The sequence below is a fragment of the Melanostigma gelatinosum genome (assembly GCF_949748355.1).
Source record: "Melanostigma gelatinosum genome assembly, chromosome: 9".
In the NCBI taxonomy this organism is placed as follows: Eukaryota; Metazoa; Chordata; class Actinopteri; order Perciformes; family Zoarcidae; genus Melanostigma; species Melanostigma gelatinosum.
The window spans coordinates 15444376-15470165 of record NC_136642.1 but is presented as its reverse complement, the minus strand read 5'-3'; the positions used below and the strand labels follow the sequence as shown (position 1 = coordinate 15470165).

General features: G+C 42.3%; 1 protein-coding gene across 4 annotated transcripts in view; it reads left to right on the top strand.

Annotated features, from left to right (window-relative positions):
* Window positions 1-25790, top strand: part of LOC306782214 (focal adhesion kinase 1-like) — a gene marked incomplete at its 5' end in the record, with an annotated part of 55884 nt that overhangs the window by 3942 nt on the left and 26152 nt on the right. The window contains 20 exons of one of the 4 annotated variants that reach the window (XM_079275459.1): window positions 7626-7698; window positions 13208-13494; window positions 13599-13765; window positions 15646-15733; window positions 16732-16811; window positions 16981-17043; window positions 17151-17205; window positions 17559-17699; window positions 18130-18207; window positions 19258-19365; window positions 19913-20030; window positions 20376-20406; window positions 20771-20841; window positions 21279-21296; window positions 21952-22008; window positions 23077-23145; window positions 23273-23293; window positions 24852-24949; window positions 25349-25433; window positions 25536-25636. In XM_079275459.1, coding sequence (XP_079131585.1) covers window positions 7626-7698; window positions 13208-13494; window positions 13599-13765; window positions 15646-15733; window positions 16732-16811; window positions 16981-17043; window positions 17151-17205; window positions 17559-17699; window positions 18130-18207; window positions 19258-19365; window positions 19913-20030; window positions 20376-20406; window positions 20771-20841; window positions 21279-21296; window positions 21952-22008; window positions 23077-23145; window positions 23273-23293; window positions 24852-24949; window positions 25349-25433; window positions 25536-25636 — 1809 coding nt within the window. Of the gene's footprint in view, window positions 1-3818; window positions 3846-7625; window positions 7699-13207; window positions 13495-13598; window positions 13766-15645; window positions 15734-16731; window positions 16812-16980; window positions 17044-17150; window positions 17206-17558; window positions 17700-18129; window positions 18208-19257; window positions 19366-19912; window positions 20031-20375; window positions 20407-20770; window positions 20842-21278; window positions 21297-21951; window positions 22009-23076; window positions 23146-23272; window positions 23294-24851; window positions 24950-25348; window positions 25434-25535; window positions 25637-25790 lie in introns of those variants that run through there. The other 3 variants (XM_079275461.1, XM_079275460.1, XM_079275462.1) reach the window with 3 other exon arrangements.

Below are 25790 nucleotides of genomic sequence, written 5' to 3'. Positions count from 1 at the left end.
CATTTTCTGCAGAAATGCATCTCAACTGTGTGATTAGAGCAGCAACAGCAGCCAGAGGAGTAAAAAGCTGTCCGATATATTTCTACAGTACAGAAACACGAGCAGCACTTACGAGGTTGTTGAAGTATGTTGGTGTAAAATCTAGTGTTATGAAAGTAAGAACAGACGTATTAATCCATGACTGGACCGCTCTGGCTGTAAAATGTTAGCTTAGATCACGGTTGTTGGCTCTTTTCATATCACAAATTAATTTTTTTAATTGGCAGCAGACCGACTTCTTGTAAGTAATTTATATCATTTAAAAACATACAGCAAAAACAGTGGATGTCTGATAGCAAAATCCTTAAAAAGTCTGTTACAGAAAGGATTTAGAGACTCTGACTGGCGCTTCTGTGGGACCCCAGGGACACAGTATAGTTTGAATCAATGTATTTGTGAATGTCTGAACGTTAACTTTGATGCCGCACACAGAGGAAGAGCCATAAAACAACGTGTAAAAAGGCTTGTCTGTGTACAGAAATTGTATAAAATGAAAACTATAAATCAGTGAATTTACGTGAAACTAGGGAGGCATGAAGGAGGATCTGAGAGTGCATGCTGGAGTCCTGCCCTGTAAAAGTGTTTATGGAGCTAAAAACATTGACTCATCACTCACGAACAAAACATTGTGTCGTTTGGTCACATCATTGATTTGAGGCACTTCATTAACAGAAACGCATCATCATTTACTTGAACAAACTAATCCTGGAATGACTTGAAATCGGAAAAATAGAAGGTTTAGGATCCAATAGCTTGACCCAAGTTGGTAAATATCTGGATTTGTTACGTTTAGTATCTGGTGAATATCTGTTGGACTTTCTCTTTTTTTTCATTTGCACAGAACAATGGAAAACTTTTAGGTAGTCATTCAGATAAATAGCAAATAAGTAATCCATCCTTTATTTCTTTGGATGTCAGTTTCTGTGGATGTTTTAGCTTTTTTATATTTAATTGGTTGAATTAATCTAATGTTATGTTGCATAAACATATTGTAATTGCATTATGTCTTTGATCTAACAGAAAAACTTACCGGTAAATGAACAGAAGAATGTGTGGTTCAGTGTCTTGAAGAGATGTGAGGGCTCTTCGCTCTGTAGGGGATCTGTGTACTGTGTATTGCTGAACTCTTGATCCGTGAACTCTCTGATATATGAAATTTATCATGCGGCTTCATCTGATGGCGTGTAAGTAAGCGAATGAACCTCCAGGATTGGCCTCTCCTGTAACTGGCCAGTGGAGGTCATTAACGCAGGTGTTTCAACAGACAGAAACACGTTTCGGTGACATCGGCTCCTTCTGTCAAACGTACAAAAATACAGATGTGAAAGGGCGGCCTGGTGTGAATCAGACCATTCTCTCTGTCTCGCTTCGTTTGTTTGTTTGGTGAGGATGGAGTTGAGCAATGCCGTTAGCGTGGTGTCAGCTGTAGCGTAGCCTCTGTAGTTTACAGCCGGAGGCAATAGTTTTTTCCTCTTGAGTCGGGAGAGAGAGGAAGGAAAAAGGCAGAGAGCGTGAGGGAGGAAATGTGAAAGAGTAGGAGGGAGAAGCTCCGTGGAGGGTTCATGCAAGTGCAAAATGTTTTAAGCGGTTCTAGTGACAGATGTCTCGGTGCGGTTCTGATAACGGGTTCTAGTTTTGGGTCATTATTTGTGGATGTGAAAGATTAAAGTTGTGTTGAAAGCGAGGTGCTTTCTGGTGACATTGAGAACATATCTCTGTGTAGAGGTTTCTTTGAAAGCAGAAAATCCTCTTTGTGTGGTGATGTGCATGTTCTCGTACCTTTTGTTCGGTATTTAAACATTTGAATACACACTGGCACAGGCAGCTGTTTCGGGCAATTTCCGGGTGGCAGATTCATAAGTATATTTGTAACAGCATTTCAATACATGCTTAGACCTTTTCTACTGAATGCGCTGCCTCTCCTGGCTCAAACACGTGTCGGTGCCTTAATGTTACATTCATCACTGAGTTTTACACTCCGAGTGCGAGAGAGGGAGAATATTGCCAAGATTTCCGTTGCATTGCTTTTGTTAATAGCTTCGTACTTGTAGCCAACGTTTTGGACACAACTCTGCCAGGAACAAATTGGATTATGTGATTAAAGGAAATTTTGTGAGGTGTCAGAACACGCACCGAGCAGCAGTGAATCAAAGTTAAAAAAAAAAAAAAAATGTTATGTAGTTCATTATTGTACAAATATCTTAAACTGTTTCCCAATGCTTTACTACATTCCTCTCCTTACCTGATTCTGATTTGAGTGTGTTTGCACAAAAAATATCAGTGTTGATACTAAATTTACTGACAGATTTATTGACTCACAATGCATTCCATGAAGGAATATAAGGTGCCAGTGTGCAGCATGTCAGAGGATCTATTGGCAGAATTTAAATTTAAACCGCGGTACTGCCGGCAAAATCCATGGAGTGCAAAACCCTGGTACCGCCAGCTGCCGTCTCACTTCCGTTGCTCTTTAAGTATTGTTATTTTAGGAAGGATGGCCTCTGAATGAGGCAAATGGAGTTACCACGGTTTTGCACTCAGTGGCAAACATTGCCGCAGCCTTGGAGGAGGGAAGCGGAGGAGCGTTCAGTGTGGTTGCAATCTGCAACCGTGCTGCAAGATGCAATTAAGATGCACTGGCCCTTTAAGAAGATACTCACAGTGTCCTATTCCATCGTACATGCTCATTGTATACAGTATGTACTATATACAAATTCTGTAGTATACTGTGTATTACTGTAGTATACAGTTTTTTTAGGTAGTTTAAAAAAGCAACTTTTCTAACTCTAACTCTTTTTCCTGTACAAGATATAAAAAAGTACGAACATCATTTATTTCATACAAAGAAGACATTTATATGGAAGAGATTTAATCTTACTGTAGATAATATAAGACATAGCTTTAGCATTACTAATGAGCACCACAGTGCCTGTTGCGTGGTAACAGATCAGTGTTGCGTCAGAGCGTTTGTACTTTTCATCATATTGCTCATTTTGTTGTCATTTTTACATGAGATTGTAAAGAGTGAGAAGATGGGATAGAGGAGTGGGGAGGAGAAGGCGACATGAAGGGGGTTATGAGGCCGATTTGAGGGTTGGATGAGGCCAGTGGGTGACAGAGCAGATAACATACCGGTATGTCCGTAATGTAGCTCGCATTAAATCCTCCTGATTCAGTCACTGGTTGCTCAGTGCTGACATGTAAACCAGTGGATGCGCTTAGTGGGATTAGAAATTGACCCCCGTCAGTCAAATGTATACGAAGCATGGACAGTTGGACTTTCCAAGTGATGAAAGTCCTCTTTGATGTGCTAAATGAAACATCAAAATGATCCTCCATTCATTTTCCTCCTGTGAATGTATGAAGAGAAGCTCATTAGATTGGAGAATCCAGTTTATATGAAGAGCAGTGGCTTGTTACCATACAGACGGGGAGGCAGAGTTTATCTGTGCATGCATGCAAGACACATCTGTGCCTGTCGAGTGTTTGGTTCTTGATATGTTGGATGGACAATTAATTGCAAAACTGTCGGGAAGAAACGTCACAGTCTTACACTTTTTACCTCAGATAAATCTTACAGTAACTCCGACAGTACAGTCACACTTCTAATCCTGATGGAGTTCAGTGGCTCTCATTGGTGCCACGACATAACCCATTACACACAGGTACTTGTGAGTAATTCACTGTAACACTGTGTTATATATATTTATACACACGTGAGTAAAATATTGTTTTTTTTCTCTTTCTCTTTTCCCCCCTCGCCCTTTTTTTTGTTCTAGATATTTCCAGAATAACATACTACGCTGGTGAGTATTTATTTATTTTTGTTGAAATACAGGCAAGTATTGTTGAACTTCCTGTCAACTGATGGTAGAAATGCAACGTTTTTACTGATATCAACAGAAATGGATCCTTTTAATTTGATGAGATCCACGCTTCACAAAGACAGAAACGTGTTCTTTGGTCTTGAAGAGAACCGGTAAATCATTTCATATAGATCAGAGGTTTTATGGCCCGTAGCACCAGTAATCTCTCTCTCTCCATGGCTGTTGCTAGGTAACAGTTGATCTTGGATGCTGTATATTCGGAGCTGAGAACTCGTTCCTTCCTGAAAAGGACAGAAAAGCATCATTTACATTTCTTGACCTTAACTTTGGCAAGACTCCCGTGCGGAGACGTGTTGCCAAAGTTGAGGTTTAAGTTTGAGGTTGGCTGAAGCTTATAATGAGGCGATGTTTGCTAGACGGCAGCGTAGCACACAGTGTACACACTGGGTACACTGAACATCTGGAGCCCAAAACGGACCTGAGAAGACTGAGAGCACTGCTGATAAGGATCACAACTTCATTTTTTTTTTTTTTTTTAGTGGAGAGCATACTGCACATAACGTTCAGCCTCCATAACTCTATTAAGACTACGATTTACATCGTGCTATAACTTTAAGTGATGATAAAACTCGAATCACAGAGACAGATCTGAAGTTATGGTTCACAAGTTGGCCGAGGCATTTAAGAACCACATCTGGTTTCAATCTAGTAAATCAAAACGTAGGCTACAAAAGTAAAGATAAGAAAATTACAGTACGAATGTATAAGAAGAAACAAAAGGCTATTGATATTGTGTCAAGTGGCTCTGACAAGTGATGTTGTCCTGTTTATAGATACGCCAGGTCATACATATATGTGTTGCTCTGAAGGGCAGTTACAAACATCATATTTTGTCTTTCATTTGGAGGACGTATTATTAAATATTTTAATATATACCTACATGCTCTCCATCAGTTTGTGTCACAAAAGGATCACAATGGGAGTGTGGTCAGTGTCTTTGCATTTGGAAGCTCATCTTGGAAACGGTCATCTTGTGCTCTGGCATGTCAGGGGAATCGAACGTCAGATTGCTTTATTGCCATTGAAGAGGGCAGTAAAGATCTGCTGAGGGCAGTAGAGACAGACAGACAGGCAGGCAGACAGGCAGGCAGGCAGACAGACAGGCAGGCAGACAGGCAGGCAGACAGACAGACAGCCAGCCAGGCAGGCAGGCAGGCAGGCAGACAGACAGACAGACAATGAAAACAAAGGAGAAAAGGAAACAAGTGTTGTAAGGGGTCAAACAGTGGAATGCATGTTTTCAGTGGCTAAACTTTAATCCTGGTAAAACCGTGTCTTTGTGTTCATATGTGCCTGTTTATTAGTTGCACTGTTTAAGAGTATGGTTCTATTAGCACAGTTATAAGTACTGTCAAATCAGGCGGTTTGCATACTTTCCACTCCATCAAGTCTCAATTACAGGATTTCCTCCTCCTGTCTCTTTCCGTCTCTGTACTACACGCACACACCTACACACACGCACACGCACACACACACGCACGCACACACACACACACACACACACACACACACACGTTTTCGCAGCAGCCTGTACCGAAAACACGGCAGAGGAGAAACACTTGGCTCCCACATGCACACGCTCACTTTTCATATTTTGTGCACACACACCTTTTACTTGGCTGACACTCACACACACTCTTTCCCACATACACACACACACACACGCGCGCGCGCGCACCGTTGCCTACTTAGTCACATGCACACACACTCTTATATGCACAGCCTCTATTTTGCCTCCACACATAACTCTCTCACGGGATAGCCTCTTTGGTGCACTCATTTGGTCTGCTCAAGGATTGTTCTGGATGTACAGTGTGTTTGGCTGCGGCAGTGTGTGTGTGTGTGTGTGTGTGTGTGAATTTGGGATGATGTTGTGATCTAGTTGCCCTTCCGCTGCTCCAGAAGAAAGCCTGCCGAAGCCAGACTAAGCGACACACAGCCGACTGCCTTCAAAACGGATTTACTGCATCAAATTTATTTTTGTTTTCTCCAACCCACTCGCTCAACATTGATTTCTCTCCATAGTCCTTCTCCCATCCTGCCTGTCTTTGCATCCAGGCTTCTTTAGTTCCTGACTTTTATTACTTTGCTCCACCTTTCACTTCAGGTCGCTGTCACTTTATGTTTCTCTCTGTGACATCAGACACCTGCTTCGCCCTGGTTCACTCCTGCGGGCTCAGAGCATTGTGGGGAAAGCTTTGGAGGCTCAGCTTCTCCCCGGGGTTTCTCCACTTTCTCTTCATCCCACTCTCTTTATTTTTAATTCTTTCTATCTCTTTTTGATCATCCTATTGTCCTTCAACTCTTCTTTTAGTCTCTTCTTTCTTCTTCTACCTTCGTCCTCTTGCTTTCCTTTTCCCCTCCTGCGTCGGTCACTCCACCTTCCTCTCCCTCGCTATGCTCCATTTTTCGACGCCCCTCTTTGCCCTACATTTTTGTCTCTTTCTTCGCTGATGCCAGTTTCTCTTTTCGTCTTTCTCTCATCCGTCTTCCCGTCTCCTTTCGACAATATTGTGGATTCTCAGAACAAAACGACTTTGTTTCTTGGGAAAGGATACTTTGATGTAATTATGCAGATTTACTTTGCCAGCAAGCGATGTTGGTGTTCTTTTGTAACCTGGACCAGCATGTGACTCAAGATGTATGGCTGCAGGAAGCCGTCTTCTTTGAATTTCACATCAAGGATTGATTAATTGGATCAGCAGCTCCAAACCGAAGAGCAGAATTTGATATTTTGTGAGGATTTATTGGACAGCAGGATGGCCTAATTGGTAGAAAAATAATCCCCCAGCCACAGAAGCCAGGCTTGAATGTCTGTTTTTGGGAAGCTTCCACCCTGCTGAAGTGTCCTCGAGCAACTTACTGAACCCTCTCCACCCACAAGGGCTCTCGCCTGCCTTACAGGGATCATTGCATATCGCATTGCACAATGGTCACGGACTTTTCTTTTGGGGGTTAAAGGTCATGACATGAATTGGACGGATTGCTTACTAAGACCTGGACCCCGAGCCGCTTCCTCAAGTCCTGAAGTAATGCGTGTTTCAGCAAGCCTTAAGAGAGAGTGACTGGCAGTCTTGTGATCAGTAGCGTGGATTACTGTTCCAGATACTGAACCTCCAGTTTTCATCATCTCTCGGTTGTTTTAGCATTTGTTTCTTTTGTTGCAGAAGAAGGTCTGACCTCCAGATTGGGTGCTGAGTCAGACCTTTGTCTCTGTTGTAGTGGCTGTTGGAGCATTAATGTAACGGACTGGTATATTCTCTACCTCCTGTGGGGATACCTGCTGTGTCATCAGATTTTTACAGCACAAAGGATATTTGACATCCTCTGTTTCCTTTCGCGGGGCTCTTTTCTTTTCTGGAGTTACTTACAGCCCTGGGACACTGGCTTTGATTGATTTTCTTCTTCTTCTATTGAGTTGTGAGGTGGCTAAAAGTTGAGCAGTGGGTATTATCACCCCTATAACAAATGACGGCCCAGTTACCAGCACAGCATCTCTCAATTTCTAACTTTTCTGTGGACATTTTAGGATAGCCCTCTTAACATTTCCTTGGCTTATTCAAATGTATATAGCAGGTTTTTTTTTTTATAGTTGTGTAAAGCCAGTCCTGGTCCTATAGGCTCTATGCTGTTTTCGGGGCCCAGCAGGTTTGTCTGGGCCCTGTGGCCGGACCTTGGACCGGCCACCCTACAAACCAAATGGAGAACAGCGGCTGCATCCCTCTCTGCTGGAGCAAGGGGGCCTGCATCTACGCACAGCACCCCCTACCAAGTAGGTCCTAATGAGCGTAGTAATCAACACACCATGTTGTACTGACAAATACACCCTGTAGTTTGATATGTTCTTGAGAATTTAACTAAATTCACAGCTACGTAATATTGGATCCATACAATTGTTCATCAAATGTAGTATATTCCTTTAGACGGTGCACCTTGGTATCATTATTTACAATGAAATAGAAAAGTACTCGTCATGAACTACCATCCATTACCTTGTTTTCCTTTTCTCACTCTGCGTTTGAAGCATCTTCTCATTCTGTTAAACATCAGTTTTTCATCAGCCTGGTCGGTTTTCACTTAGCTGAGCTTTGTTTTCTGCTTCATGAAGTCTGAATGAGACCGATTTGTGTATTTCATCACCCTGGGATTTACATTTACGACAGATGAGGTCCAGTTGGGGTCAAAACTAAGAACTCATAACCAGCTTTGACTTAATGAACTCCTTGGTACCGCTGTACAATGAAACCAAGGCACAGTGAAGTGCTGCATGACCAGCTGTCAGTTAGCGATGCTAAATAACAGTTCAACCAAAACTGTCCAATGAATGAGTTACGGGTTCGTCTTTAAAGCTTCATTTGAACAGCAACTGAACTGAGTTGTTACAATGAATCAGTTTTTGCTTCCTCCTGTTTGAAAAACCAAGTGAACTACGGTTTCTTATCAGTTAATTTGCCCGGCTTACAGTTGTACCGAGCAGTAATTAGGTCCGTGAATACGAGTGTGTGGAGAGATGGTAGTTATGAGTTACCCTGGTAAAAATATACACACACGCGCACACACACCACACACACACTCTCTTAGTGCTGGTCCTTTGTTTTTTGTCGGGTCACCATGGAAGAGCATTGTATTTATATGGAAGTGATATTTAGACCCATAGACATCTATCTATGTTCAGATCAGAGTTTACAATATATTCATGCATATAGATGTACAACCAATGTTTAGACTTTTTTCGTCTTTGTCCCCTTGTGTAGATAATGGGCATCCTTGGCAGAGGGGAGAGTGTGGTGGTGCAGGGGAAGGAGGAGGGCAGAGAGAAAGATGAGAGGGAGGAAGGAAGAGAGGTGGTTCAATAGGACAGAGGATCAAATGGAGATGCGAAGGCAGGAACTAAAAGATCTGTGAGCATGGGAGATGAGTGACTGGAGGAGATTAAGAGAGTGGGAAGAAGCAAAGAGTTGCAGATGAAGGATGGAGAAAGAAGAATACAGGGAGTTTGGCATGTGAGGCGGGCAAAAGAAAGGAAACGATGAAGGCTTTGGAAAGAATAAAGACGGGGATAAATATGAAGAACGAGGGAGAGAGAGGGATGGTGAAAAAAAAGAAAGACAGAGGCCTCGGCTCCCCCAGGATTGTGCTAACCCCAGTAACCCAGATAGCACTAGACGAGGAGATAAACCGTCCTTCAGCTGCTGCTACGGGACAGCTCAACCTGCTGTGGTTTTACAGGCTGACTGTCAGTCACTGGTGCCCCACTGAGAGAGGGGGTGGTGGGCCTGGCAGCCGCCTGCACCCCCCCCCCCCCCCCCCCCTGGCCTGCATGGCCTAGTTGATTTGATTCTTCTTCTTTTCTCTATTTGAATGTGTGAGGGCATGCATGTGGGGATTTTGTATCGTTCTATCGAGTAGAAATTGGTGCAGTGAGACATAGCTTCATTTATCATGTGCTACCTTTTTTTTTAAAGCATTCATTTACGTATTATGAGGGCCGTATTTTGTAGTTTCCCAAAACTGATGTTTACAAGCTAAATGATCTGGTAACTAAAGGACAGCCTTCTATAATATACAGGCTTTTATGGTCTACAGTATGTATGTTAATTGATTATTTTGATGGCATAGTGCTCTGCTGTGCAGCAACCAACTTGCTGGATAATATAAGAGTTTGAAAAGCATCTGACGGAAACATTTGTTCTGCACCACAAACTGATGCTCAGGCTTTATGTCCACCATGACTGCTGCTGAAAAGGAAGGTAAACATACATGTTATGGTTATGTTAGCTTCACCAGTAGCATAAAGTAGTTGCATGCATACACCAAGGCAGCTATGTAGGTTGCCTGCTTTTCTAATAGGATTTCATCAAGCTGTATGTAGTAATTAGGTTCAGCTTACGTGTGTGTGATTTTGTGTCACTGTTGTGTTTTGTGTCAGTGTATGCACCGGGGTGTTACAACAATGTAGTGCTTGATATCTAATCTGATTACTGACTGACCGAGTGATCAGCAGCAGATGGCTGACTGTGGTTTGTGACTGTATCCCTCCTCTGGTGGCTAACGGAGTAGAAGTTATGCCAACTGAAGGTTTGTTGTGCATCTATCACAGCTTGTGTAGATTATGGACATGGTTCTGATAGCATACATTGATATTCTTCCATCATCTACCTTCAATAGAAAGCGAACACAGGTGTACTGAATTTTAAAGAATATTTTTTTTGTGTCAACATCATTTTTAGTGTATGTGGTTTAAATTCTTACTTGCACTGGGTACAGAAAAACACAACCTGGCGTCTGCTGTCACACAACTGAAGTGACAGTAAAGCAATAACTTGATGATCTATCAACAACAGAACATGGTCAGTTCAAACCTCCTTCCCTTTCAAATACAGTCTGTCTTCACTAAGCTTCTTCAAAAACTATAATGTGATGTGAGGTGTAGTTCACAAAGCTTTGTAATTTGAAGCATTCCCAGAGCTAATCTGTCTCTGCCTGCTCAGGAAGATTAAAATCTCTGCAGCCGTCGAAGTAACAGAGGACTATGAATTATCTCCACTGCACAACCCCACTAGGCATATCTTTTTATCTTTTTATCAGGTAAACGGGGTCTGTAGTTATTAGCAAGTCCGTTAGTATTGTTACAATGACATTATAGTGGTGTATTTGGATAATACCAGCAGTGAACTCTTTAGGGATTGTATCAAACCACCTAATAATCCAGTAGTATCATCCACAGTGATGTCGTTTTAATTGGATGATGATAGTAATACTGTAAGAGGGACATTTGTCATCTGATCTTCTGTAATCTGTTGTATTAACGTCTTGAGGGTCTGTTGAGCCCGGAGCCATGCTTGTGGCCCTTATACACTTGTTACAGACAGGGTGAGCTCACTTTTAATAAACGTACACACAAATGCACACAGTGGACTTCTTCAGTAACCAAAACACTGTCAGCTTTCACTCTTGTCCCGGCTCTTTTCAGAATACACTATGACATTATAGCTACTAACCAACAATTGTCACGTTGCTGTTTGTTAAACTGCAGAGAGGAGGTAATGTAACCTTCCCTAACCTTACAGTATAATGCAGTATAACCTAGGCAGCGTCTTCACTTCTTTTATTCTATCGTAAGGACTTCTTGTCCTCAGTCACTGGAACGTGTGGACATTGAAAACATAACTTTCTATCAAAGATTAAATACTTTGCTGGATAAAACTTTTTCTTGGGAAGTGAATATTTCCAAATTTCTTTTTTTTACAAGTGCTTAAAAAACGTAAAATACTTTCAGGCTCTTTATATACCAAAGAAAAAACACGTCAATGTTTCAGTCCAGCAAGGATCTTCCTTAAGATCTAAAAACCAATTCAGACGACGTGTTCATGAACAGTTTATCACTTGAAAATGTAGAATTGTAGAAGGTTAATAATACCAGAAAACTTTAATAATATGAAGAAAATGAGGGAAAGTTTTTTCACGTCATAACAATCACTAAGTAAAGACTCCAAAAAAGGGGAATGAGTGCAAAGCCTCTCCATAGACACAGGATGTGATCATGTGTATTGGTGCACGTACACACTCACACTATTGATACAGCAGATTCTTACAAGAGAGTGCTGAGTGAAATTCTTAGATGCATAATGTCCTCCTTTACACTTCTGATGCAGTCATTGTGCACACACACACACACACACACACACACACACACACACACGGGCATGTATTTCAGCATGTGTCTTTGAAGAGGGAACTGTAGGTCAAGCTGTCAAAGTGCTGAACCAACTTTCCCCGGATCCGTCGGCATATTTCTGTCTGTTTCTTTCTCAACACGAAGTGATCTGACCGTGACCTGAACACAACACGGAAAAAGTGCTGAATGTAGTGATGTGATGTTAACAGCAGTGATTTTTGTGTCTCGCTACAGGCCGTGAAGAAGTTCGATTTATTGTCTCCATATTCAGTGGATTCAATAAGTCATCGCATGTAAATCTTTCAACCCTGAACAACACGGTAGACGATGAAGCAGATCACAATTTTAGTTGTAGATTACGTTCCCAATACTGGAAGTGAGCCACGAAATTAGTCAGCCAATCGGATTCGGTTTACTTCTCTTTTGCCACCGTAAGATAGCCACAGATAGAGTTCACAGCCAGCTGGAACCAGCCGCTGTCGTGATGATGACTCGACAAAGCCTGCAGGGATATCCAGGAAGTGACAGGATGACACGGGAAGCAGCAGAGATGAACAGAGTGTTAAGATGAACCTATCGTAGAAACAACCTTTAAAGAGGGTGAATACCATACAGTCTATGGTAAATACGCCAAAGAGAGAGTCTGAGACAAATAATATTCCAGCTGTAGTCTCGTACTGGTAAAGAATACATGTGAAGCCAGCTATTGTTTAGTTACAATGTAATAATACGTTTAATTTTTTACTCCTTTTCCTAATTAGACATCTTGTGATTCTGTGTGTTTATCTGTAAACTCATCATGAAGGATATATCAGTGAGACTTCATCCTGCTGTTAGGCTGCAGCCCACCTACAGCCACCACTGTTCAGGCTGCTGCCCGACTACAGCCATTCAACCAGTACGTCCAGAACAATTTACTAATCCTCCCGGAGCAGACCGTAGCGTGTCAAGACACAATTTAGAAACCACCAGATTGTAATCTGCAGCCATGCAACTGGTTGAGAACAGTAGAACTCTGCCTCACAGAGACGTATGGCGTGGACATGTTGGCCAGTTCCACTCCACGCTGCAGGTAGGACTGAAGGACCAGTCGACAAGCTTAAAGCTTGACGAGATTCAAAGTGTGGTTCATTTAGCAGTAGTCTGTCCAGTTTGACCACAGTGTTTCCCACTGGTAATCTATTTATATAAGCTGATTTATGTAGAGCTTTGAGGCCATTAGGTCCTTCTAAAAATACACTGTGTCAGTGATTTGCCGGTTTATATTGACTAGTAGCCTCACTGAAGCTCTCGTGGTTTCTACAGTTATTTTTTGTCTCAACGTTGCCGTGTTATTGGCGTGTTTGAGTGAGAGTGGATTTCCATGAGTTCTCTTTAATGTCTTTATGATTGTTAATAGTCTGTTTTGTGTCAGGACAAATGTACAGAGTGCCGTATGAACGGCAGACTGGTGATGACTGAGGGGTTGTTTCAGTCTGTGTTTTACTGTGTCAGCTATTCGTGTAGTGGTGTGCTTCAAAGGGTTGATAAAGTAATTCTCTTTACGTACCCTAATCACCTTTTCTTTTTTTCCCTTCCTTTTCTGTCCTTCTCTCTTTTCCAGAATATGACGGCCAGTTAGCCCCCGCAGGAGGATCTGAATCAGGCATGGCGTCGTCATCCTACTTGGAACCCAACCTCAATCACTCCGCGGCGGGTGGTTGTGGGGTTAAATCCCGGTCTGGGATTCCTGGTGGTACCGGTGTTGGTACCAGTGGCTCTGCTGGAGGCCTTGAGCGGCCCTCGGGCTCCATGGACCGGGTTCTGAAGATCTTCCATTATTTTGAGACGAACAGCGAGCCATGCACCTGGGCGAGTAACATCAGGCATGGAGATGCTACAGACGTCAGGGTGAGACACACAAACAAGTCGTACCTCTCTAGCTCCTCTTAGTCAGCATTTCCCTGATTATCACTTTTTAATTTTTTTTTTCGTACTTCCTCTCATTTCAACAGGGTGTTATCCAGAAGATAGCAGAGATCCACAAATTGCGCTGTGTGTCCTCTCTGGGCCTCCGTCTGACCCATCTGCACTCTGATGCTCTCCATTGGTTACACCCCGATTTGGGCGTGTGTCACGTCAGAGAGAAATATGAGAAACAGCACCCCCAAGAGGAGTGGAGGTAAGGTTACAACAAGACTCTGCCTGCTTCCTCTCCCCGTGTCTTTCCACGTTGACTTTCTCCGTAAGGGTGACTAGATCTAGCTGCGGATTCTAGTTAATCGAGTGGGCAACCTTATCCTTAATGCTGTGCTGATATCAAACATCAGGCCGAGTAACATTACATTACTTTATTCTCTCAAGAGGGAGACAAGAGAATGATTATACCATCAACATGGCAACTTTACAAATGCCCCATCAGGCTGTGCAGGAGCTACACTTGTTTAACCTACAAACATGCAAAACGAGTATTTTAATAAACCTAATAAACAAGCTACAGCGTAGAGCTTTATTCTTCCCACTCGTTTGAGGCAGTAGCCTCATGCAGGGGATGATGTTCTCCGTCTGACGAGGGGGAACGAGCTGCTCGTTGTTTGAAAGCAGCTCTGTCTGTTTTCGACCTACGCTGAAACTGTGCTGGCGCTTGCCATGTTCAGTGGATGTTGTTAACCGCTCTTCTTACAATTCAGTCCTTTGTCCTGCAGTCGACGTGTTGCACCGAAAATCATTCAAATTGAAATGAGGTAAAAAACAATGAACAAGTTGTTGACACCTCTAACATGCAGCTGAGCGGCTCTGCCAGTTGTTGCAGCTTTGCCTCGGTGGGGCGGCAGAACTTCAAGCCCACAGGAGCTTCTGCCGCTGTCAAGCTATTGTTGGAACAGCAGAAGTCGCCCAGAGGATGGACTGACTCCCTCTCGCTCCCTCGCGTCTTTCTCTTCGGTCTCGTGCGCTGCTCGCAGTCCTTCTTTTTTCCCTTTGATCCTTCTCTCTCTCATCTCTCACATCTGTGCTTCCTATCTTACCACAGCTCTCTCTTCTCGCTCAAACACGCATCATCTCTCTTCTCACAATCTCTTTTCGGTTCATTCATTGTAGAACGAGGATGTTTTATTTATTTTGTCTCTTGGCCTTGATTTCCTTTGTTATTTAACGTCAGGCCTGTGGCATCACAGCAGCTTGGAGCTCACTACTGTCTTCACTGTAGTCGCTGCAACATGTCAGTCATAAAATGATATGTCGCTGTAAACGATAATGGCCCAGTCAGGTACTTCTGTGGCACAGTTCAACTGGCAAGTGTAACAGCAGGAATCTCATAATGCTTTTATGGTATTACACGGTTATCACTTTCAGTTAGTTCACTGCCAGCGCAACATGAAACTGCGTCTTACTGCGCCACCAGACAGCAATATAGTGAGTAGAAAGAGCATCTTTCAACTTCAACACTTAGTTTCAAGCCCCTGTGTGGGCAAACGGCCACTCCGCTGCAGTGATTTTGAGCAAGACATAAAATCTATTGCTCCATGGGCACTATTAAGTAGCTGACATGCAATTTAAACCACCTGTGAAGGAAGAGCAAGAGGAATGAAGAAAATAGAGCAGGAAACAAGCACAAAAAAGTGTCCAGGCCCTCAATGTGTGCATAGACCATTACTAGTTTCTAGCTCCTTACAGCCAAACTTCTATGTAGCATAGCTGTAACAAAAAGACAAAAACAGCTTCTTGAACTTCTTCTTCTTTGTAAAAAGTCTGTTGATGTGCAACATATATCTACAGTTGTTATGTTGTTTATTATCTATGAAACAAAAGTGGGATTTTTGTGATCATGTCATGGATTCAGTGGTATACACTCAGGTATACGCCCAGGTTTAAAATGTGTTGAGGTCTGTGTATGCGTCAGCTGTATGTATGAGTAAGCATGCTCCTCCTGTCTCCATACAGGCATTGAATTCTGATTCTGCAGGTTATTTTATTCTGTGTGTGTGTGTGCATGCGCGTGTGCGTGCGTGTGTGTGCGCTGACAGTATGGGTATTTAGCCAAATTGTCTCTGTCATTCTCAGGTATGAGTTGCGGATGCGATACCTTCCTAAAGGTTACCTCAGCCATTTCTCTGAGGACAAACCCTCTCTTAACTACCTCTATCACCAGGTGAGGCAACATGGCAGGATCACATGAAATAAGAGGACACAGAAAAGTCTAATAATACCAACAAAAAGCATAATCTGGTTTTAAAGGGTATCTATAATGTTCTTGAACCAGTTCTTCTGTCATACAAGATCTGCTCTGTCCCTTGCTCCCTGTCGCTTTTTCGTCTAAACACGCAGACATACCTTGACAGATGCTAAACTGATACTATGCATTGTGTTCTTACATGGGACTGCAGTTTAACTTTACCTTTTTATAGCAGTGTTGTTGTCAAACATTGGGCCTCATTCACTGATATCTTGCTATGTATTTTCTGATATTTGTTAAGAGTAAAAAAAAAAGTCTGCATCAGATTCGCGACGTGTTCTTAAACCGCAGAATGGTTCGCACCTTAGAATGACGAATCACATTGTCAGCGTAAATTGCTGGCTCCTTGCTGGCTCCATGAGGACAGCTCTCGTAGCCTAAAGCGTCCCAAGAGGTACTCGTCGCTCTCTGTAAATAGATCTGCATTGTCTTGGAAGATGCGTTCACTCCTCGGGGCACGATCTGCATCATCTTGCAGCAGCAGTAACAATGCCGTTGTGAGAGTCGGCCTAGGATGCAGAAACAGACCTAGTTTAGGCCTATAAATAGCATGATCCATCACTAACTATTGGATGGGATGTCTCCCAATAAAATGATTTAAAAAAACAACTAATTCATTCATTAAAATAATTATCAAAACATATTATGAATTATAAAAATAGTATCGTAATTCAAAGTCGATAATAGGATTGTAGGAGTGTAGAATTGACGAAAACGCTGTCACTACCGGTAATTATTATGTCAGCACTCAAATGTGTAGATTCTGTTCTTACCGAAGAACAAATCCCAAATAAGAAAACGTTGGTGAATGTCAGAATCTGTGTGAAAACTGCGTATCGTGAGTGGGTTTTAAGAGGAAACGTCTTCTAAAGAACGGTTGGTGAATGAGGCCCATTGTTCTGTCGTTCCTACAGGTAAAGAGCGACTACATGCAACATCTAGCTGATCAGGTGGATCAAGAAGTTGCTCTGAAACTGGGCTGTTTGGAAATTAGGTGAGAAAACCACACATTTGTTCTTATTCCACGAGTGTGACAAAAATCAACAAAATGATCCTGTTTACTCAGACGGGTATCTTGACTGTTAGTCTCTGCTCATCAGAGACGACTTCCTGAATATGTGTCTGATTTAATATTGTTTTGCCTTTCTCTGTGAATTCTACAGGAGGTTCTTCAGAGAGATGCCAGGCAACGCCCTGGATAAGAAATCCAATTATGAACTGTTGGAGTAAGATTGATTTGATCTTGTTCGCTCTGTAAACCTCATTGCTTCAAATTTAGATTCTGAGATTGCAGATTTGAGCTATTCAAAGACTTTCATTCTGTTATGTTTAGGAAAGACGTTGGTTTGAGGAGATTCTTCCCCAAAAGCCTGCTGGACTCCCTCAAGGTGAGGCTAAACTACTGTTGATGTAGTAAGAGAGTCGGTGACTCTCGTCTCCCATTTAAGTTCCATTGCCAGATGACAGAAGTGTCAGTGGTGGAAATTCCTTTGGGAATCCTTGGCCCACTTAGTCGGCTGGATGAGCTAATGGCTATTTGACCGAGTAGGTGGCTGACTGGCAGGGAGACTGACTTGATGACTGAATGGACGTCTGGCTGAATGTCTTATAATCTGATCGTCTGGAGTTAAGTTAAGCGTCCTGTTGTCACTCGGTGTGCTTTGCCATTTCTTGGCTCTGAACCAACTTTCTCCCAGAAAGACTTAACCCTTGGAAATGTCTTATTCTCCCGCTCTATCAGGCGAAGACTCTTCGGAAGCAGATCCAGCAGACCTTTAAGCAGTTTGCTAACCTCAACGATGAGCAGAGCATCCACAAGTTCTTTGAGATACTCTCCCCCATCTATCGCTTTGACAAAGAGTGCTTCAAATGTGCTTTGGGGGTAGGGCAACACTCGATTCATAATGACAAAAGGTGTTACGTCTAAAGGTGAAATCCAGCCATACATTTTCCATACCTTCAGGAGGTTGAACCTATTCTGCATTTACAGGGTAGAAAACGTAGAGTAGAATGTCGTCTTTAGTTGAAATGACTTGTCAGAACCGTACAAGGTGATTCTAGTAATTACAGTTTGCACAGTCCTGCTTCACATCACCATATTCTTCTTATTATCACTTCTCTTATTAATCTGTCATCTACAGAATCCAGACTTGTTTCTGTCCTAGAAGATTTCATGTTAAAAATAGTGAAAACAGATAAGAACATTCAAATTGTTTGTATTATTAATATTGCATGTTTCCCAGTACTATGTTTAGTAAATAATGCAGATGATATGTGACATCTATTGTAATACTGTATGTCTCTCTCTCCAGTCTAGTTGGGTAATATCAGTGGAGTTAGCTATTGGACCAGAAGAAGGAATCAGCTACCTCACAGATAAGGGCTCAATGGTGAGTATGCACTGAGACAACTCCTCTCACGAGGTCCAACTTTCACTCAGTCCTCAGTGATGGTGTAGCCCAGGGGTGTCAAACATACGGCCCGCGGGCCGGACCCGGCCCGCCACGTCATTTTATGTGGCCCGCGAATCCGCCAGCAAAAAAAAAAAATAATAATTTTTTTTTTTTTTTTTTTTTACAAAAATTTAAAGTTAGATGTGAAAATAAAATTATGAGATAGAAAGTCGAAGTGATGAGATGGCATGTTGTCTGTGTGCCGACATTAAAACTATCACAACTGGTGGACAGGAGATGCAACAGCCCATAAAGAGGATTTCCAACAAGTTTCTCAACATGCGTACTTCTCTGTACTGAAACGTCATCAGTCTCAGCCCAAGTACTGTTCCAATTCAAAGTTCACATCGAGCCAAGCACGGCCCTAATGCCCGGATGTGGCTCGCTCTGCCCATTTTACCCGGGATGCATCGGAGGTGACTTGTCTGTACTTGGGACAGCCAAATATCCCAGAATGCATTTTGCACCAGCAACAGGAAACAATGGCGGAGGAGAAATCACACAACTGGAAGTACGTGTTGTGGAAGTCACAGATATCCCGGGAAACTAAACTAACTATGTTAGGAGTACCGTAGTTACATTTACACCGTCTTACATTTACAACCGGCCCTTTGAGGGCGACCGTGATGCTGATGTGGCCCCAGAGTGAAAATGAGTTTGACACCCCTGGTGTAGCCGTTTCAAAATGAGCTTTCTTTAAATGGCATCTGATTATTCCAGCCAACAGATGAACCAGTTCAATATATTTATGGACTTAAAGTGTCTTTCAGCACCAATGATGACAGACTGTCAAAATGTCTACACTTTATTTAATAAGCCGATAGTGGAGCGTGTCCTGTTTGGCCTTCATGCGCACATTAAAATTCACTACAAATACATGACTAACTGGTACCATGGGGAAAACAATGTCTCAGCCCTGGGCAAATATTCACACGTACATCTTGTGTGCTTTTTAATAATTATGTGTATCTGTCTTTGTCGTTGCAGCCTACACACTTAGCTAACTTCAACCAGGTTCAGTCCATCCAGTACTCTGCTTTGGAAGAGAAGGACAGGAAAGGCATGTTGCAGCTCAACGTAGCTGGAGCTCCAGAGGTGAAAACACACAGACGCACCTTGCCTTGCATGCTATATCCTTAGCTTCATTCACATTCATTGTGAAACATTACTGCCTGTTGTTTGGATATTGTTTGCAGTACTACCTCATGTTGTATTGTTATTGTTTAAATGTAAATGTGTAATAAACATAAAATAGCATCTGCTTGTCAAACAATGGACTTTAAGTTGTAGTAACAACCAATCTGCAGTAAAATACGATACGGGGAAAGAAGGAAGCAGCCATGGGGGGGGTGAAGGCGGTTGTTGCCATCTGCACTTGAGTGTCGACGTGAGTGCGTCTGTCGAGAGTGGGTGTGTGTTCGCAGCAGGCTTTTCTAGTGGAAAAGCATGTGTACATCAGTGCTAGAGTATCTGTGTAGGGATGTGTGTGTGTGTGTGGGGAGGACTGAATGTGTGTATATGTGCACTGGTAGAAGACGTTACCCCAAATAAAGCTCTCATTGTGTCACTGTGAAGCAACGCTCTGTCCCACTAATCCTGTGTGCGTGTGTGTGTGTGTGTGTGTGTGTGTGTGTGTGTCTAGCCCCTCACAGTCACCACGGCATTGCTGACTACGGCAGAAAACATGGCTGACTTGATTGACGGCTACTGTCGACTCGTCTCCTCAGCTACTCACTCCTTCATTGTCAGAGTCCACAAAGGTACGACGACTCTTACATTTGTTTTGTGTTCACTATACGCCCACATTTAGATATTTTTGGGTCTATTGCAGCATTTTATTGGTTCAGTTGTGTGCAGCTAATGATTATTGTGATCATTTCTATGTTGTTTGGATGGTAAAAAATGACATTCTCCTATAAATAGTAGTACTCGAGGTTTGAAATTGCTGTCAGCTTACGCTTGTCACTTTGAATAACCAGCCAATGTTTTAGCTAGTCTTTTCTAAAATTAAACATGGCTACTATGAAATGGTGACAGTGATGTAGTTTTAAACAAGAGGCCCGTCTGTTCCGTGTCTAATTCATGTGTTCATTTTGCGTCTGCAGAGGGGGACAGAGCTCTGCCGTCCATCCCCAAGTAAGTCAACCGACACATTTGGTCTCATTAGCTGCTCGATCAAGTAAAAACAAGGTGTCAGTTTCCTGTGATACATAAAGGAGGTTCAGTCGAGGTTTATCGGAGAATTTCTTCCCTTTAACCGGCACAACTTTGTGTTTTGTCTGAAGTGACTGGGCTGGCTTGCGCTGGCAGTAGCAGTTATTGTGGATATAATACCCTGTATAAGGTATAGACACGTGTGTTCTTTATTTTCTAATGTTCATCATTGGGAAGCTACACACATGACAGGATATGGGAGGATTCTCCGTTCCTCGTGTTGCACTGCTATCTTCACAGTGGCAACTTGGAAGCTTTCGGTAAAATGTTCTCATCTCTCTTCCAGAGTATCGAATCATGAGCGGCGGATGGAAAAACGGATGGAAGGAGTACGGACCCGAGCTGTTTGTGTCTCAGGTATAAAACCCCTGTCTCACCTTCTCTTTTCCTGTTGGTCTGTTTCTCCCCTTTCCCGTCTGTGTGCTGCTTTAAATGTCATGAGTGACAGTGACTGCTAACAGTTGGATAAAGGGTTCATAGATCTGTGTTCGTACCCTGTTCCCTCCATAAAGCCTCATCTGTGTGTGCAATGAAGAGTCCTTGTCTCGCCAGATGTCCCCATGGAGAGCTTTAGTCACTGTCACTCTTCCTGTGTCGTGACTTCTACTGACCTCTGACTAACTCAGTTACACAGAATTACATGAAAATAAGCTTGAATATAGTATCAAGTCATTTAATAACATCTGTGACCTTGTTTGTTTTTCTCTTAACAGTCAAACTAATGCTTCTTTTCCTCTCTGTGTGTCTGTGTGTGTGTGTGTGTGTGTTTTTCATGCTGCATGTGGCTTCTGCAGGTCAAACTAGTGGCGATGGTAAACACAATGTTTTCTATTAACAGCCCTAAATTAGTAACCTAATGGAATTCCTGCACTGTGTCTACATTCAGCGTAGTGTGTGTGTGTGTGTGTGTGTGTGTGTGCTGTATCTCTGTGTCTGCATGTAACTGTTTCAGCCTTATCCATGACTCAACCTGTTATTCTTCCACTTGTTTCTGTGGAAAGAATGAACGTTTCCATCCCTCCCCTTTCCTCTCCTCTGCCTGTCTCTCTCTCCCTCTCTTTATTGTTCTCGTCTGTCCTCCATCACTCGTGTGCAGCTGTTTTATAGTACATGAAAGTTTTAAATTGTTGCGCATGTGTTTGGAGTCCGGTATGGTGACGGTCTTTTGGAAAGGTACGTCTGTTTGATGATGGTGTGTTTCTGTTACTGTTGCCATTTTTCACTCTTTGTTTGTCAGTGAAGGTGGTGTTCAAATTGCGGTATTTCCTAAAAATCCAGGTGATGCAAAGCATTTCCATATCGAAAATGGGACTTTTGGTTTGTGTTGTGTCGGATGAATGCTGTCCGGGCGACTCGGCTTGTTGTATCAAAGTGAAGTTTTGTATTTGAACGTCAACACTTGTATCTGTATTTTGTGTGTCACTAACTGAGACTTATTGTTTCGTGTCTCCCCACTTTGCTCTGCAGAAACGGACGACTATGCTGAGATCATAGATGAGGAGGACACCTACACGATGCCTTCAAGTAAGTACAAACACACACACACAACCATTGTAGGCAGCTAATTTGACAACTGGAAGAAGAGACAGGTCGTCATTGTGCACCTGTGTGTGTGTGTGTGTGTGTGCTCTGGTGATCAGTGGACCTCTTCGGACTTGTGCAGTTCATGTATGTGCCTACTAGTGTCAGTTCATGTGTGCGCAGGTAGAAAGCTTGTTAGTATGTGCTTGTTAGTATCAATTTAGACTAATTAATTGTCTATCTCAATATATGATTTTGTTGCGATACATTTATCGCAACAAAGGAATTTAAGGGATTGGCATTGTGAACTGTGGCGCGTCCCAATGAGTGTTGTTTGAGTATCTTGAAATGCTGTAAATGAGCTGTTTAAATGTTTCATTCCTCTCCACCATATAGGAGGATTTAATGACACATTGGACCAAATTATAAATCAATTCAGGCTCCAGCTCTGAGTTTTCTCTATTCTTATTAGGTTGGTGGACAAAAAGATGGCAGGAAAGATAGTAACATGAATGACTCTACATTTTCCGTGGTTACATGTGGCAATCTCATAAAAGGGGAAACCACTTGAAGCACATACTGCCTATCTATTAATAGGTCTGCAGTCTGTGTTTGTTTCAGTGAGTTGTAATCTGCTTCCTCTGATTGCTTTAAGACATCTTGACACGATGTTTACGTCCCAGTAAACATTTGACAAATGGCTCTATCTACTGCTAATTACTATTATCACAAGTGTTAATTGTGACAATTAACTCCTGTAGATGTAACTGAAAACATGAAGAGGGGCTGCTGTGCTGCAGGGTAATGCCTGATCCTCAGGTTTAGGGCTCGTGTTAGACCGCACCGCTAAACGGTAACGCTACACAGACAACGTATAGAAGCAGCGGAGATGAGCGACATCACCGTAACGCATGACAGGGAAAGAAACTGGGATGTTAAGTGACCGATGTTTACTGACAAGATTCCCCATCTAACCTGCCTCAAAATGTTTCCCTGTGTATCACGAGCCCAAGTTGTTCCATTCAATTCAATTCCAACGTGCCTTTGCTTTTTTTTTTTCATAAATAATAGCTTTCACCAAAGTCCTGTGGACAGTTGTAAACACACAAACAGATACAGAGAGAGCAAGTCGAGCAGCAGGTAGAAACTGAACTGCATCACTGTCTCACCTACATCATGGCAATTGTTAAATACTGCAGCCACAGTTGGAGATCTCTGTACTCACAGATAGTTATTTCTGTCTCCTATCACTCACCCATTTTCCCAGAATACTATGGACTAGATCAAGGTAATGATCGGGAACGTTCCATACGTCTGGTTGTGTTGTGATGGCACTTTGATTTGGTGGTTGTTGTGATCTGTATTTTGTGTTTGCTTGCTGAATGTATTTCAGTACGTGCACCCTGTTGATTTGACCCTAACCCTCCGTGGATGTTTGATGTGCCGTCGGTTTTTGGCTGAATTGATCGTAGCTTCAGAGCAGAACCCAAGTTGTTGGACAAGGATCTTGTTGTGTGTTTTTTAATATTTTGGAATTTAAAAAAGGTCAAGTGAACCGTCATCACTTATATGATTGTAAAGATCCATTTGACTTGCACAAACATTTTATACACCGTATAACCAGGCAAGGTGACTCGGAGCATGGTCCTTTTTACGGCTTTGTCCTGGAGGTGGAAGTGTATTGAGAGGGAAAGGTTTAAATAGATACGTTTTAAACCAAAACCACCAACAAACAGGGTAGTCCCACTCCATTGTTTAACCATAATTATCGACTTCTCTAAGATCAGGTTACATGAGTGACATTTAGAGGCACGGGCACGCAGACATTAATTATGGCCAACTGTACATTTTTGTTACTGTATGTTGCAGCCTCATTTAGTCTCTTTCCTGCCGCCGGCATTTTATTACACAGCATAGTTGTCTCAAAAGGACACTATTATAGTTGTCTCACTATTATACATGCGCTGGACATTTAACAACTGTAAACTGTATGCTTATGTTTGCTGCTTATGTTTGCTATAATTCATGTGCTTATTACATGGACAAAGTCAGGTCAACAGTGTTGGCAAACCACCAGCCTTTCAACAGCCTGCAGTTTACAGGCCGTTTCATTCTTGTTTTCGTAAAACTTCAAATAAAACTCAAATTTTTTGTCAGCCTCACTTGACAGAAAGTACAAAATTAATTTGACTGACTTTAATAACAGATGCTAATTATTTTTGGACATAATAAATGTACCGCTGGTCCGAAATCAGCCTGTGAGCTTTGAATTCCTGTCAATTACGTCTCAGTATTATACAATTCACCTGACTTTATCCATAATACATTTCATTTAATGTGAAAAATTCATGTTCATTTAAATTCATATATACGTTGAGTGTTACTGGCTGTTGTTCGTCTGTGTTACATGGCATGTCTGGCTGTGGTTTTGCTGGTGCTGTTGTTGCATGCTGTTGACTTTAAACTATGCTGATTGCTCTAAAACTAAGCCTGTCAGAGTAGGAATGAGGATTATTCATCCTGAAATTCAGGATAATTCAATTTGAAAAGCAGCGATGGCACTACATGATATCTGTTTCCAGAGCTGTGTCTCCTTTAAATGGTAACTGTGTCTCATTTCTATGAGTTACTGGAAGAACTGTTTCAAAAGTTGATTAATAACTCAATCGCTTTTTTACCTTTTTCAGCCATTAAAGGCATATTTTAAACAAACTCTGCACACTGTAAAGTACTCTGACAAACTTGGGAAAGGCAAGGGCTGACTATGAAGCGTATGTGTGGGCTCTGATGTGAAGGTCTTCTCTGTTTGTTTGTGTGTCTGTGTGTTCATGTCTGTGTGTATATAGCACGGGACTATGAGATTCAGCGCGATTGCATCGAGCTGGGACGCTGCATAGGTGAGGGTCAGTTTGGAGACGTCCACCAAGGAGTCTACATCAGCCCGGTATGTACCGTAGTCTCTTTCTCTCTCACACAAACGTTTAATATCTGTAGCTCTGGATTTATGGAAGCTTCATATCTGAATAATCTAGTTCAAATAATCCAGTATCGATGGTCTTTAACAAGCGGCTGAGTGCACATTTTGTTACATTAAACCATTCACTCGCATGACAATCACGTCAGTAGACGTGTGACGTGTGTAATTCATGCAGTCAGTTACTCAGCTCTTTTGAAGCTCGACCAAAAAGAATCAACCGAACTTGAACTCTCATCACAATAACCGTGTCTATACAGTATATAGCTGTCACAGAAGAAGATGGAATGGGCTTGCCACTCCATAACCATACTTCAGTAGGTGATACACATATTCTCCGTGTTGTTCACTTGGATGTGTTTCTTGCAGGAGAACCCAGCCCTGTCTGTGGCAGTGAAGACGTGTAAGAACACAACGTCCGACAGCGTCAGGGAAAAGTTCCTCCAAGAAGCACGTAAGTTCAGCAGTTATTCACTTTCAAGAGTTTTGCAGAACAGCCTTTTTGGTACAGAACAAAACTGTTTGTGAACTGACCCCCACTCCTCTTTCCCTGCAGTGACCATGCGTCAGTTTGACCACCCCCACATTGTAAAGCTGATGGGTGTCATCACAGATAACCCAGTCTGGATCATCATGGAGCTCTGCACGCTCGGAGAGGTAGGACACGGAGAGGTGTACACTATCTGCTCATTTACACGGATGTGTTAAAAATAGAGTTTCTTACTACGTAATATATTGGTTTAAAAAACGATTTGTTTAACTTTTATATTGTATGCCTGTTTGCATTTGTTTGTGATATTACTTTAATTAA